Source organism: Myotis daubentonii, chromosome 4 (genome assembly GCF_963259705.1).
Source record: "Myotis daubentonii chromosome 4, mMyoDau2.1, whole genome shotgun sequence".
Lineage (NCBI taxonomy): Eukaryota > Metazoa > Chordata > Mammalia > Chiroptera > Vespertilionidae > Myotis > Myotis daubentonii.
Genome location: NC_081843.1, coordinates 71932981 through 71946364, shown reverse-complemented (window position 1 = coordinate 71946364; position 13384 = coordinate 71932981). Strand labels below are relative to the sequence as shown.

At 47.2% G+C, this 13384-nt stretch overlaps 1 protein-coding gene across 6 annotated transcripts in view; it reads left to right on the top strand.

The window, feature by feature from the left end:
• The first annotated feature begins 2024 nt into the window (after positions 1-2024).
• ATG10 (autophagy related 10) overlaps positions 2025-13384 on the top strand; it is a 207097-nt gene continuing 195737 nt past the window's right edge. The window contains exon 1 of one of the 6 annotated variants that reach the window (XM_059694179.1): positions 2025-2114. Coding sequence is in view for 1 of the 6 variants with exons in the window: in XM_059694180.1 (XP_059550163.1) it covers positions 12418-12432 (15 nt within the window). In the remaining 5 variants the exon portion in view is untranslated. Of the gene's footprint in view, positions 2115-12408; positions 12433-13384 lie in introns of those variants that run through there. The other 5 variants (XM_059694175.1, XM_059694176.1, XM_059694177.1 and 2 more) reach the window with 5 other exon arrangements.

Sequence of the window (13384 nt, the reverse complement as noted above, 5' to 3'; positions counted from 1 at the left end):
CTATTCTCTTCATAGTACAAAATGGACCATCAAGAATAGGATCCTCAAAATACCTCAAAATACACAATCCCACTGCTATTCATTATTAGCTATAATACCACGCTGTTGAGATTCTATATTAACTTATCCTTTGCTCCCGACTTTTACAACTAATTTTCAGTAACGCTCAGAAAATTTCTAAAACTTTTTCTTAGGAAACACAGATAATTATAGAATTATAGGATGTCATTAAAAATTGACAGTCCTCCATTGCTTTTTTTCAGACAAATGTTCGAATCCCTGAGTACCAAAGTCCCTGGCTTTATGTATTGTAAGTACATAAAACGTCTACTACTAAACATCAAATGAAACAGAGTAATTTCCCAAAATGTTAAGTGCCATATGTTAAAAAGCAAAACTCAACTGAGTAAATTTGGAGATGTAATTGGCTTTATTAAGTGGGTGACGGATTGGGCAGCGTCCCATCTAGCACCCTAGAGGGGCTCTCTGAGTTGTACACAATGAAAGGTTTTTGGAGCCAGAAAGAGGGTCGGACAGGAAAGCTGAAAGAGTGGGTTACCTCCCCATAGTGGAAGGCAGGGAGTTTTACCAGGCCGATTGCCTCACTGGTGCCCACCCGGGAAATTCCGGACTGACCTAAAACCGCAGTTAGTTAGGTACTAAGTCTCGGTGGGGCTTAGCAAAGGTGACTCCATTTTGGGTCTGTTGTTTCTTTTTAACACATAAAGGTATAAGTTCTGGCAATAAAACGTTCTCTGCATTAGAATCATCAAATAAGTTCTAAGCTAAGGAATGCGACACGAATTTATGGTCCTAAACACAATTTTTATTTCCCATACTGATCACCAAATCTCTAATTTATATCCACAGTTGCTGCAACGTGTTAGGAAATTCATCTTCACTAGCAGTATCATTTTGAGTTTAAAACTATTTCACCTACAGGAAAATCTACCGTCTTATGGGTGCGGTAAACAAGGCAGTGGTGGAGTCACTCACACAATAAAGATGTAGAGCAGCCCCCCCCCCCCCCCCCCGCGCCCCCATTTGCTGCTTTTTGGTCAGCCCTTTCCCCTGGTCACCACTCATCCGCGTTCTGTCCCCTAGCAAGCCCTTTTCATCTTGAGATAATTACAGACTCACAGGAAGTAGCATCAGCGTCCCCGGCACCTACCAACTGCCTTGTGCCTCTGAAGGCAGTTTTCCTTTCACTTCCTTGCCTGCGTTTTCTCGGTACTTTTCTACGAGTTTAATTCTGCTGCTAAGAGCAGCAGATGCGCGTCTTCCCCCAGGGGTCTGCCGGGGCATTTGCTGATTTTCAGTGTGAGCACCTTTAATGCTCCTACATCTTTCCCCGGTGTTTCTTTGGCCCACCGTTTCCCTCCATTTATCCTGCTGCTGGATTTTATTTTTTCTTTTCTTTCTGATGGTCCCACTGTCAGTGCCCGGGTTCCTGACTTCTGCCCCGGTGCTCGGGCTCCGGGCGCTCACGGAGCCGTTTGCAGAGCGGGGTCAGCCGGCCGGTTCCGCGGCTCTTCGGAGAGGCGCGCGGGCAGCCCGTCCGGGCGCTACCGTTCTCCGTGGCCGCCCTCCACTTCCCGGACATTCGGCTATTTTTGGAGGGGAGCGAGCTGAGGCCTGGGGCGCGGCACCCCTCCCCTGCTGTCGGCCGGCTCCCGCCTCCGTAGCGGCCGCCTTTGTGTTGCGCACAGGGGACAGCGCCCTCGGGGTCCCGGGGGGCACTTGGCGGCGGTGGTCGCGGGCAGCGCGGAGGTCGCCCCCCCTCCTCCGGCTCCCCCCGGCGCAGAGGGTCCCGCAGCGGCTGCGGCGAGGAGGCCCCGCGGCGCGCGGGAGGCGCAGCGCGCATGCTCCCGCCCGGTCGCCCGCGGCGGGGGTGGCGGCAGAGGGAGGGCGGGCTCGGCACCTCCCCCGGTGAACCTCCCTCCCCGTTGGCTCGGCTCCGCCGCCACCACCCCTGTGGCTCCCGGGGGCCCGGCCCTCTCCTCCCCGAGGCGGCCGGCGGCTGCCCGCGCGGCGCTGGGTCCTGCGCCCGCTCCCCCGCCCCCGCCCGCGGCCCCGCCCTCGAGGCCGGGCGGCGGGTCGGGCCGGCGGAGCGGGTGAGTATCCCCACAGCCCCTGCCGGCGCCGCTGCCCGCCGCTGCCTCCCGCCGGCCCTCGCTCCGCTCCGGCCCCGGGAGGAAGGCGGGTGCGGGGCGGGGACGGCCCAGCCCTGAACAAAAGGCCCCACGCAGGCCTGTCCCGCAGCTCCGGGCGCCGCTGCGGGGGCGGGATGGGGGCCGTGCCCCCCCGCTCCGGAGCGCGCTCGGCCGCGCAGGCCTGGCCGGGCCGTGGCCGCGGGAGCTGCCGCCCGTGTCGAAAGCCCGCGCGGGGCCGGCAGGTCTCCGGGCAGCCCTGGAACCGGCATCCATTGCCCTGGAACCGGCATCCATTGCCCTGGAACCGGCATCCATTGCCCTGGAACCGGCATCCATTGCCCTGCGGGCCGGGACAGGCCGAGGAGCTGGAAGGGGTGTCACTCGCTCCTCATGGTATCTGAAACCGCCATGGGGGAGCGGGATGTAGAAATAGTTAACTGATTCATAGGAGCATTTGTTATGCTAAAAATGAAAAACATTTCAGGAAAGGCAAAGGGATAGGTACTTGTCTTTTCCGAGTCAAAATGGAGCCTTGTCTAACAGAACCACCTGAGGATGAAGTAGGTATCTAGGCAACTATGCTTTCACTTGAAGTAACAGTGTTTTTTTTTGTTACTCCTCACCTGAGGATATTTTTTTCCGTTGCTTTTCAGAGAGAGTAGGAGGGAGGGAGGGAGGGGGGAGAGAGAGAGCAAGCTATTCCTGTGAGTCGGCCTGATTGCCTCCCACACACTCCAACCAGTAACCCAGGTACATGCCCTTGGCCGGGAATTGAACCCTGACCCTCTAGTGTGCAGAGGCTCTAACCACTGAGCCAAGGCTTGACATAATAGTGATTAGGGCCCAGGCTGTGGAATTACATTGGGGTGGGGGTGGGGGGTATAATTGAGAAGCAAATTATTTCTGATTGGGAGAAAAAATGCTCCTGAAGGTTGTGATTTTATTACAAGACTAGAGGCCCGGTGCATAAAAATTTGTGCACTCGAGGGGGAGGGGGGTCCCTCAGCCCGGCCTGTGCCCTCTCGCAGACTGGGACCCCTCGGGAGATAACGACCTGCTGGCTTAGGCCTGCTCCTGGTGGCAGAGGGCAGGCCCAATCCCTAGGTGCAGCCCCTGGTCGGGCTCAGAGCAGGGCCGATTGGGGAGTTGGGGCGCCGCCCCCTGTCACACTCAAGGCAGGGTCGATGGGGAGGTTGCGGCGCCACCCCCTGTCATGCACAGAGCAGGGCCAATCAGGGGGTTGGGGAGCTCCCCCCTGTCACAGAGTAGGGCCGATAGGGGAGTTGGGGCACCGCCCCCTGTCACACTCAGGGCAGGGCGGATCAGGGGGTTGGGGCGCCGCCACTCTCACACTCAGGGCAGGGCAGATGGGGAGGTTATGACTCTACCCCATCACACACAGAACAGGGCCCATCGGGGGGGTGGGGGGGGATTGGGGCGCCGCCCTCTATCACCCACAGAGCAGGACTGATCAGGGGGTTGGGGCGCTGCCACTGTCACACTCAGGGCAGGGCAGATGGGGAGGTTATGGCTCTACCCCATCACACACAGAGCACGGCCCGTGGGGGGCGGGGGGGGGGGGTTGTGGCCCCACCCCCTGTCACAGAGCTGCAGGGCGATCAGGGGGTTTGGGCGCTGCCCCCTGTCACGCTGATCCTGGTGCTGGGAGGCCTCGCGGATCCGCTGATCCCAGTGCCGGGAGGCATATTACCCTTTTACTATATAGGATAGAGGCCTGGTGCATGGGTGGGGCTGGCTGGTTTGCCCTGAAGGGTGTCCTGGATCAGGGTGGGGGTCCCCACTGGGTGCCTGGCCAGTCTGGGTGAGGGGCTGAGGGCTGTTTTCAGGCTGGGACTGAAGCGCCCAACCGCTCCTTTTTTTCTTTCTTTTTTTCTTTTTTATTCTGGGCCAGCTTTAGCTCTGAGGCCTCGGCTGCTGAAAACAGGTTTCTGGCCTTTGTTTACCGTCTGTATTTGATACAATGTTGCGGTCCGGCTGGCTGAAGCCCGGCTGAGTAAAGCAGATTTCTGGGGGGTTTTTAGCTTCTATATTTGCAACATAGTTACTTAGAGTTGCAGCTGAGAGGCCAGCAAGTCAGGCGGGGAACCTTGGAGTTCTCCGTCACTGAAGCAAGCAAGCCTCCCTGTTCGCATCAGCTGCCTGGCTGCCGGCCGCCATCTTGGCTGCCAGTTAATTTGCATATCTCGCTGATTAGCCAATGGGAATGGTAGCGGTCGTACGCCAATTACCATGTTTCTCTTTTATTAGTGTAGATTTTGTAATAATTTTTACCATTCAGCTTGTTCCTTCATTGTAAATTCAATAAATCTTTACCATAGGTTCACTTTATTTTTATGAATCATGTTTCTAAGTTTGTTTTTTTTGTTTTGTTTAAATACAGTTTGACAATGGCTTCCACTCCTTAGTGGCAAAAGCTTAAGTTTGTGCTTTGCAGGATTGGAAAACGTAGGCCCTGTGTAGTACTAACTACATCATACGACCTTTCCTTCTTCTGCAGCGTCAAATATGGACAAGAGCGAACATTTGCAAAATGAAAACTTGACAAAACATGTTGAGTATGGAGAAATCCACATTAAAGTGTTGCAATGACAAGGTTTAAGAATTGTTATTGATAGTTTAATGGAGGAAACGAGTGGGAACAGTTTCCAATGGTTCTAAACTGAGTTCATTTGGCTACAGACTGTTACAAGATTATGTCACCTCCCCCATTTCTCTTCTCCCCACTTCCCTTTCCCCTTTATTTAGGATAAGGTTTACTGGGATTTAGCTATAATTTGAGGCATTCAAACTGGGCATAATGTTTTGTGACAAATTATAAATTGATAGCAATTCCTAATGCTTGTACATTTCAGAGAAAGATAGCAACCCCTTAGGGAGATCAACTTAGGGTAAAGTTCATATAAGCAGATTATTTAAGACTGGGTTTGATTTGATTATGAATATCTATGAAGTCTAGAGATGTGTTTTGTGACTGTAGAGGTAGTGTTAGAGTCATACATATAGTCAGAGTACCATATAAACAAAATGCCAGGGAAATTATTTGGTGTTTATCCCTTGAAAACAGATGTATGTCTTCAGGTGCCAAGCAGGCTGAGTATAAAACGATTGAATAGTAGAGGAATGGAGAATAAACCCCTACTTCAGAGCATCCAGATTAGGGAAAGGTTGCTAAACAGCTATGCAGAATCAACGTCTCTAGTACTGTACCTGGCACCCCAGGCCCTGAAGTGCTCTATCTCCTACAGGACCCAGGAAGAGAACTTACTAATATGAAATTATCACTGACATGTAATAGCTTTCAGAGGAAACTCTTTTATTGTCTCTTCTGAGCTCAAGAACCTACAATAGTTTCCTGCCCACTACTTAAATGAAATCTCTTTAGAGGTTTCATGCTATTTATAAACTGCCTTCCTCCCCCACAATTTTCTTGTATTCCATAATCTATACTCCCCAGTTACACTGTTTACCTGTCTACTCTGCCTCATTTCAACCTGTTCCTAGGTTCACTGCCCATTCCTACTCCACTAATCCTCTTCATCCCTTTATGTATTGTGTCTTTCAGTATCGTCTTATAATGCAAGGATTATCTGAAATATAACTCCTCTAGGGCCCAGGCTCTGGTTCCAGACTGCTTTAGGTCAAATTGCCACATTTAAAAAAAAAAAAAAATATATATATATATATATATATATATATATATATATATATATATATTTTCTGATTTCAGAGGGAAAGGGGGAGGAGAGAGAGATAGAAACATCAATGATGAGAGAGAATCATTGATTGGCTGCCTCCTGCATGCCCCCCACAGGGGAGCATACCCTGACCTGGGCATACCCTGACCTGGAATCAAATCCTAACCTCCTGGTTCATAGGTCAACACTCAGCCATTGAGCCACACTGGCCAGGCCAAATTGCCAAATTTAACTGCTGGAGTTGGTACCCTCTTCCTAATTGGAGCTCTAGCTGCAGAGGTCTAGCTGCAAGTTCAGCCACCAGTAAAAATCCTTTAATTCCAGTCCAGGTACAATCTAATTTAAACTTTGACTTGCTTTATATGTTTCAGTAGGAAGGCAAGGAGGGAACACTGAGCCTGCTGTTCAGCTGCTGTCATGACTGAACACACGTCCTCTCTTTTGCTGCGTTCTTATTTATTAGACTAGAGGCCTGGTGCACAAAATTCATGCACGGTGGGGGGTGGGGGTCCCTCAGCCCGCCGGCAATGATGCAAGTGTTCCCCCCACCCCCGGCCACTCTGTGCCCACTGCCCAGAGGCCTTCCGCAGCCGGGGTGGAACACTTGCCTAGTTGCCTCGGCAACGAAGCAAGCATTCTGCCAGGCCACTCATGCTGCCCGCTCTCAGTGGCCCCCCCGCTGGGACTGGGGGACTCCGGCAGGGCTGAGAGGACTGGGCGCCTCCATCTTGTGGCTATGGGAGCCGTCATCTTTGTGACGGAGTGACGGTTAACTTGGATATTACCCTTTTATTAGATAAGATTACCTGGGCCATGCCTGCTGTGCCCCACCTAAGCCTTTCACTAGCTTCATCAAAATGATTCATTGTTTTTCTGTTTTCTAGCATTATTCCTCCTCAAAAGTATATCTGATGCTAATTATAAATGCTTATTTCGGGCTTTCAAAATCAGGTAATCCTGATCGGGACCTAGGATTCCACATATAAATTTGTACCCTGGGTGCCTCATGGCTGTCTAATATTTGAGGACCATTGCCCAAAGACCCTACTAGTTAACGCATTGTATGCGGGAAACGTATTTATGTGTTTTACGTTGATTGGTAGTAGAGCGCGGGACACGTATTAATACGTTTTTTATAGACTAGTGGTAGAATGCAGGTAATGTATAAATACGTTTATACTTTTTTATTGCTCTAAAGGGATGCTAACATGCAGATATACGAATTCCAAAGGACAAAATTTGGGTCTCTAACACATACAATGGTGAATTATGTATGTACTTCCAGGTATAATGTAAGTAATCTATTCAACTGCAAAAATGGCCCGCACCACCTGTTAGCGCGCGATAAAAACTACCCGCAAACAATGTGTTAAATGATTAACTAATTAAATGAATTCCAGCCAATTTCTCAGTAAAGGCAATGGGTTGAGTTTACCTTCCAGCTAGTAATTGTGTGCTTTGTTAGGTAAGAATCTAAATCTAAAGTTACAATAATGTAAAACTGTGGCAGGCAGGGATAAGTACAGAGGAAGTGGCTTACTTATATTAGTTAAAAATGATTTTTAATGTGTGAAAGTATCATAGTATGTTCAGTGATAATCACATTTTTATAAACGATCTTAAGTTCTGGGGAAATTTAGTTCTATTTCTTAAAGTGTTTTAATCTCATTATGACTCTGATACACATTGATTTATGGACTCATCAAAAGAAATGTCTCCAACCAAAAAAAAAAAAGTATCAGTTTTCCACACATTAGATTAAAAATCACATAAAAAATGTGGAACATGGTAGTGAAAAAAGCTGTTTTTAATTAAAAAGGATCATTTGAACAATGATTATACACCAGGTTAGAATGTACTGAGGCTGCTTTTCTGAAAAGATATATTTAATAGCAGCAGAATAAGCTTCTTCACACTGTCTAGAGCAGGGCTGGGCAAACTTTTTGACTCGAGGGCCACAATGGGTTCTTAAACTGGACCGGAGGGCCGGAACAAAAGCATGGATGGAGTGTTTGTGTGAACTAATATACATTCAAAGTAAACATCATTACATAAAAGGGTACGGTCTTTTTTTTTTTTTTAGTTTTATTCATTTCAAAAACCCCCGGGCCGTAGTTTGCCCACGGCTAGTCTAGTGTTAGGGCTAACCAGTATTTTAGAAAGACTTCTTTCAGTTGATGGGGAAAAAAATTATTTTCCTAATCTGTAGCCTCTGCTGAAGCAGTTAAAGAAAGGTTTTGATCAGTTAAGCTTAAAAAACAAAAACAAAAAAACAAAACCCAAACAGTTGTTCAGTAAGACTGAAACTCAAGCAAAATAGATGTATTAACAACTTATACTTTATGACAGGAAACAGGTCTGACTTATTTTTAACTTTTACTTATAATAAGAAATGAGAAGTTCATTGTTTAGGATGAGATGAGAATTAAAATTCGCCTTTTTAACTGAGAGTTTACTTGTATTCTGTTGTCACCTCTAGTCTAAATTTAGGATAGCTTAAGTCTGGAAAAATGGGCAGTTCACATCTAAGGATTTTCATTTGCAAATTAAGGATTATTTTTGCCATTATTCCTTAATAAACTGCAGTTGTGGTTATTTCCATTTTGACCATAATTTAAGCCATCTCATAATAGGAAGTTTTAAGATTCTAATTTCTGTCTCTACTAGTCTATGAACTTGGTAGAGGACTAGAGAGCATTACAACTCGAAAAGTACATATAAAAATGTTGATCAAATTATATTTTTATGACTTGTTTATTTAAAATATGTTTTTTTAATTGATTTTCTTTAGAGAGAGAGAGGAAGGGAGAGGGAGAAAGAGAGAAATATCGATTGGTAGCCTCCTGCACCTGCCCCAACTATAGATCGAACCTGCAACCTGGACATGTCCACCTATTGAGATCTGTACATAGGACAATGCTCAACCAACTAAGCCACATTGGCCAAGGTTATATTTTTATTTTTAATGAGGTGAAAGATTCTTACTTGAGCAAAAAGACAATAATTATTCAGTAATATTTTATTATGGCACATTACAATGATTTGAATTGAGATGGATGTCATTTTAATATGGTATAGTTCCTAATTTTGTAATCAAGCCATAAGCCTGGTCTTTAGATAATTTTAAAGTATTCGAACAAATATTAATTAGTGCTTTGATGTTTACTCATCTTGCTAGTGGCAGTGCTGTTAATTAAATAAACTATGGTTATTGAGTGAAATTTTATGTTTCAACTAACATTTTGAAGAGTTTAGTAAACCTCAAGTAACTGGAGGGCTTAGGGAATGTAATGTTTTTACTTAGTTCACTTTTGTTATTAAGTGAGGGTTTGCTTGAAATTTATAAAATATTCCAAGATATATTAGTTTTCTTTATGAATTAAGTGGGATTTTTCTTTGATTGAATATCTTTCAATATATGTCAGGGTCATTATATAGTTGGCAAACCTATTTCTGTCTGTACAATTTCATCTTTCCTATTAAGGTTCTGTATCCTCTCACTGAGTAATTGAAGGTGTTTTCTGTAATCTGTGTAATGTTGATTTATAATTAATATTTTCAGCCCAGATTGATTTTTTATTTTTTCTAAGTTCCAGGTCCATGTTAGTAGGCCTGCTAGATATCATAACTTGGGTATTCCTTAGGCATTTACAAATTTATTTATTTATTTATTTACTAGAGGCCCAGTGCACAAAATCGTGTATGGGTGGGGTCCCTCAGCATGGCCGATGATCAGGACCGATTGGGGCCATCTTGCTCAGTCCCTATCAGGGCCCATCTGGGCCGGCTGACCGGGGAGAGGGACCATGGGAAGTTGGCCATGGGAGCACACTGACCACCAGGGGGCAGCTCCTGCAGAGCGTCTGCCCCCTGCTGGTCACTGCACATCATAGTGACTGGTTGACTGGTCATTTGGTTGTTTGGTCGCTTAGGTTTTCATATATATATAGATTGCCAGTGCATGTCATATGTATCGGCCGGTCAGTTGGACAGTCGGATGGACATTTGGTTGGTCACTTAGTCTTTTATATATAGACTAGAGGCCCGGTGCATAAAAATTTGTTCACTCGGGGGGGAGGGGGGCTCCCTCAGCCCGGCCTGTGCCCTCTCGCAGTCTGGGACCCCTCGGGAGATAACGACCTGCTGGCTGAGGCCTGCTCCCGGATGGCAGAGGGCAGGCCCAATCCCTAGGTGCAGCCCCTGATCGGGCTCAGAGCAGGGCCGATTGGGGAGTTGGGGTGCCGCCCTGTCATTCACAGAGCAGGGCAGATTGGGAGGTTGTGATGCCACCCTCAGTCACATTCAGGATAGGGCCAATTGGGGGGTTGGGGCACCGTCCCCTGTCACACTCAAGGCAGGGTCGATGGGGAGGTTGCGGCGCCACCCCCTGTCACACACAGAGCAGGGCCAATCAGGGGGTTGGGGCGCTGCCCCCGTCACACACAGAGCAGGGCCGATCAGGGAGTTGGGGCGCCGCCACTCTCACACTCAGGGCAGGGCCGATGGGGAGGTTATGGCTCTACCCCATCACACACAGAGCAGGGCCTGTGGGGGGGGGGGTTGGGGAGCTCCCTCCTATCAGGCACAGAGCAGGGCTGCTCAGGGGGTTGTGGCCCCGCCCCCTGTCACACACAGGGCCGCAGGGCGATCAGGGGGTTTGGGCGCTGCCCCCTGTCACACTGATCCCGGTGCTGGGAGGCATTACCCTTTTACTATATAGGGTAGAGGCCTGGTGCATGGATGGGGCCGGCTGGTTTGCTCTGAAGGATGTCCTGGATCAGGGTGGGGGTCCTCACTGGGGTGCCTGGCCAGTCTGGGTGAGGGGCTGAGCGCTGTTTTAAGGCTGGGAGTGACTGAAGTTCCCAACTGCTCCTTTTTTTTTTTTTTTATTCTGGGCCAGCTTTACCTTGAGGCTTGGCTCCAGCTCTTAGGCCTCCGCGGCTGAAAGTAGGTTTCTGGCCTTTGCTTACAATGTTGCGAATCTGCTGGCTGAAGTCCGGCGGTATTTGTTATAATGTTTCTTAAACTGCCCGCTCAGAGGCCTGCAGCCGCAGGCGGGGAACGTTGGATTCCTCCAACGATCCTCTGTCACTGAGGCAAGCAAGCCTCATGTTACTTTCAAGCTGCCTGGCTGCCGGCCGCCATCTTTGCTGACAGTTAATTTGCATATCTCGCTGATTAGCCAATGAAAAGGGTAGTGGTCGTACGCCAATTACCATGTTTCTCTTTTATTAGTGTAGATTTTTGTGAAATTTTTTTTTTAAGTTTTATTTTTCAATTACAGTTGAGATTCAATATTATTTTATACTAGTTTTAGGTGTACAGCATGGTGGTTAGACACTTACTAGTATATAATTTACAAAGTGAATCCCCTGATAACTCAGGTACTGATCTCTCAGCATACATAGTATTACAATACTAGAGGCCTGGTGCATGAAATTTGTGCATGGGGGAGGGGGTCCTCTCAGCCCAGCCTACACCCTGTCCAATCCAGGATCCCTCTCACAATCCAGGACTGCTGACTCCTAACTGTTCACCTGCCTGCCTACCTGATCACCCCCAACTGCCCCCCCGCTGGCCTGGTCGCCCCTCACTGCCCCACCCCCCCGCTGGCCTGGTCGCCCCCAACTGTCCCCTCTGTTGGCCTGGTTGCCCCCAACTGCCCCCCCCCCCCCTCTGACGGCCTGGTCTCCCCTCACTGCCCCCACTGCTGGCCTGGTTGCCACCAACTGTGCCCCCTGCTGGCCTGGTCACCCCTCACTGCCCTGCTCTGCCAGCCTGGTCGCCCCACACAGCCTGCTGTTCAGTCATTTGGTCGTTCCTCCCTAACCCCCCTGCCGGCCTGGTCGCCCCATGCAGCTTGCTGCTTAGTCATTTGGTCATCCCTCACTAACTCCCCTGCTGGCCTTGTTGCCCCACTCAGCCTGTTCGGTTGTCCATTCAGTTGTTTTGGATGTGACAGCCCCTGGCTCTTTATATATATAGTGACTGTAATATTTATGCTGCATTTTACATCTCATGACTGTTTTGTAATTACCAATTTGCACTTCTTAATCCCTTCACATTTTTCAGCCATCTCCCCTACTCTTCTTCCATATGGCAATCATCAGTTTGCTATATTTATGAATTTGTTTCTATTTTGTTTGTTCATTTATTTTGTTCCCTTTATTTTTAACCATCACCACAACTTTATTTATTTATTTATTTTTAAAATAATTCCTTATTATTGAAAGTATTACATATGTTCCCCCGTCCCCTCCCATTTACCCCCTACAGCCCTCTCCTGACCCCTGCCCCAGGCCTTCAGCAACCTATTGTCTGTGTCCATGGGTTCTGCATATAAGCATACAAGATCTTTGGTTGATTACTTCTCACCCTGCCCCGTCTTCCCTCTGAGATTCTGCACTTTGATCCATGCTTCCATGTCTCTGGATCCACTCTCTTCATCAGTTTATTTTGTTACTTAGATTCCACATATGAGTGCGATCATTTGATACTTGTCTTTCTCTGACTTATTTTAGTTAGCATGATACTTTCCAAGTCCCTTCATGCTGTTTCAAAGGGTAAGAAATTCTTCTTTTTTTATTGCTGCATAGTATTCCATGCTATAAATGTATCACAGCTTTTTTATGCACTCATCTACTGATGGGCACTGGGCTATTTTCAGACCTCAGCTACTGTAAATTGTGCTGCTATGAACATAGGGGTGCATACATTCTTTCTGATTTGGTATCACTGGCTCAAATGGCAGTTCCATATTTTATTTTTTGAGGACACTCCATATTGTTTTCCATAATGGTTGCACCAGTCTGCATTCCCACCAGCAGTGTACTAGGGTTCCCTTTTCTCCACATCCTCGCCAGCACTTGTCATTTGTTGATTTGTTGATGGTAGCCATTCTGACAGGTTTAAGGTGATACTGCATTGTCGTTTTCATTTCTGATGATCAGTGACTTTGAGCATTTTCCCATATGTCTCTTGGCCATCTGTATGTCCTCTTTGGAGAAGAGTCTGTTTAGGTCCTTTGCCCATTTTTTAATTGGATTGGTTGTCTTCCTTCTGTTAAGTTGTATGAGTTCCTTATATATTTTGGATATTAACCCTTTATCAGATATATCATTGCCAAATATGTTCTCCCATACAGTGGGCTCTCTTTTTGTTTTGTTGATGGTTTCTTTTTGCTGTGCAGAAGGTTTTTATTTTGATGTAGTCCATTTGTTTATTTTCTCCTTAGTTTCCTTTGCCTTAGGAGATGTATCTATAAACATATTGCTATGAGAAATGTCTGAGATTTTTGCTGCCTATGGTTTCTTCTAGGATTTTTATGTTTTCATGACTTACATTTAAGTCTATTATCCATTTTATTCTTGTGTATGGTGTGAGTTGGTGGTCTAGTTTCATTTTTTTTTTTTGCACATATCTGCCCCATTTTCCCAACACCATTTATTAAAGAGACTTTCTTGACTCCATTGTATGCTCTTGCCTCCTTTGTCAAATACTAATTGAGGGTAATGG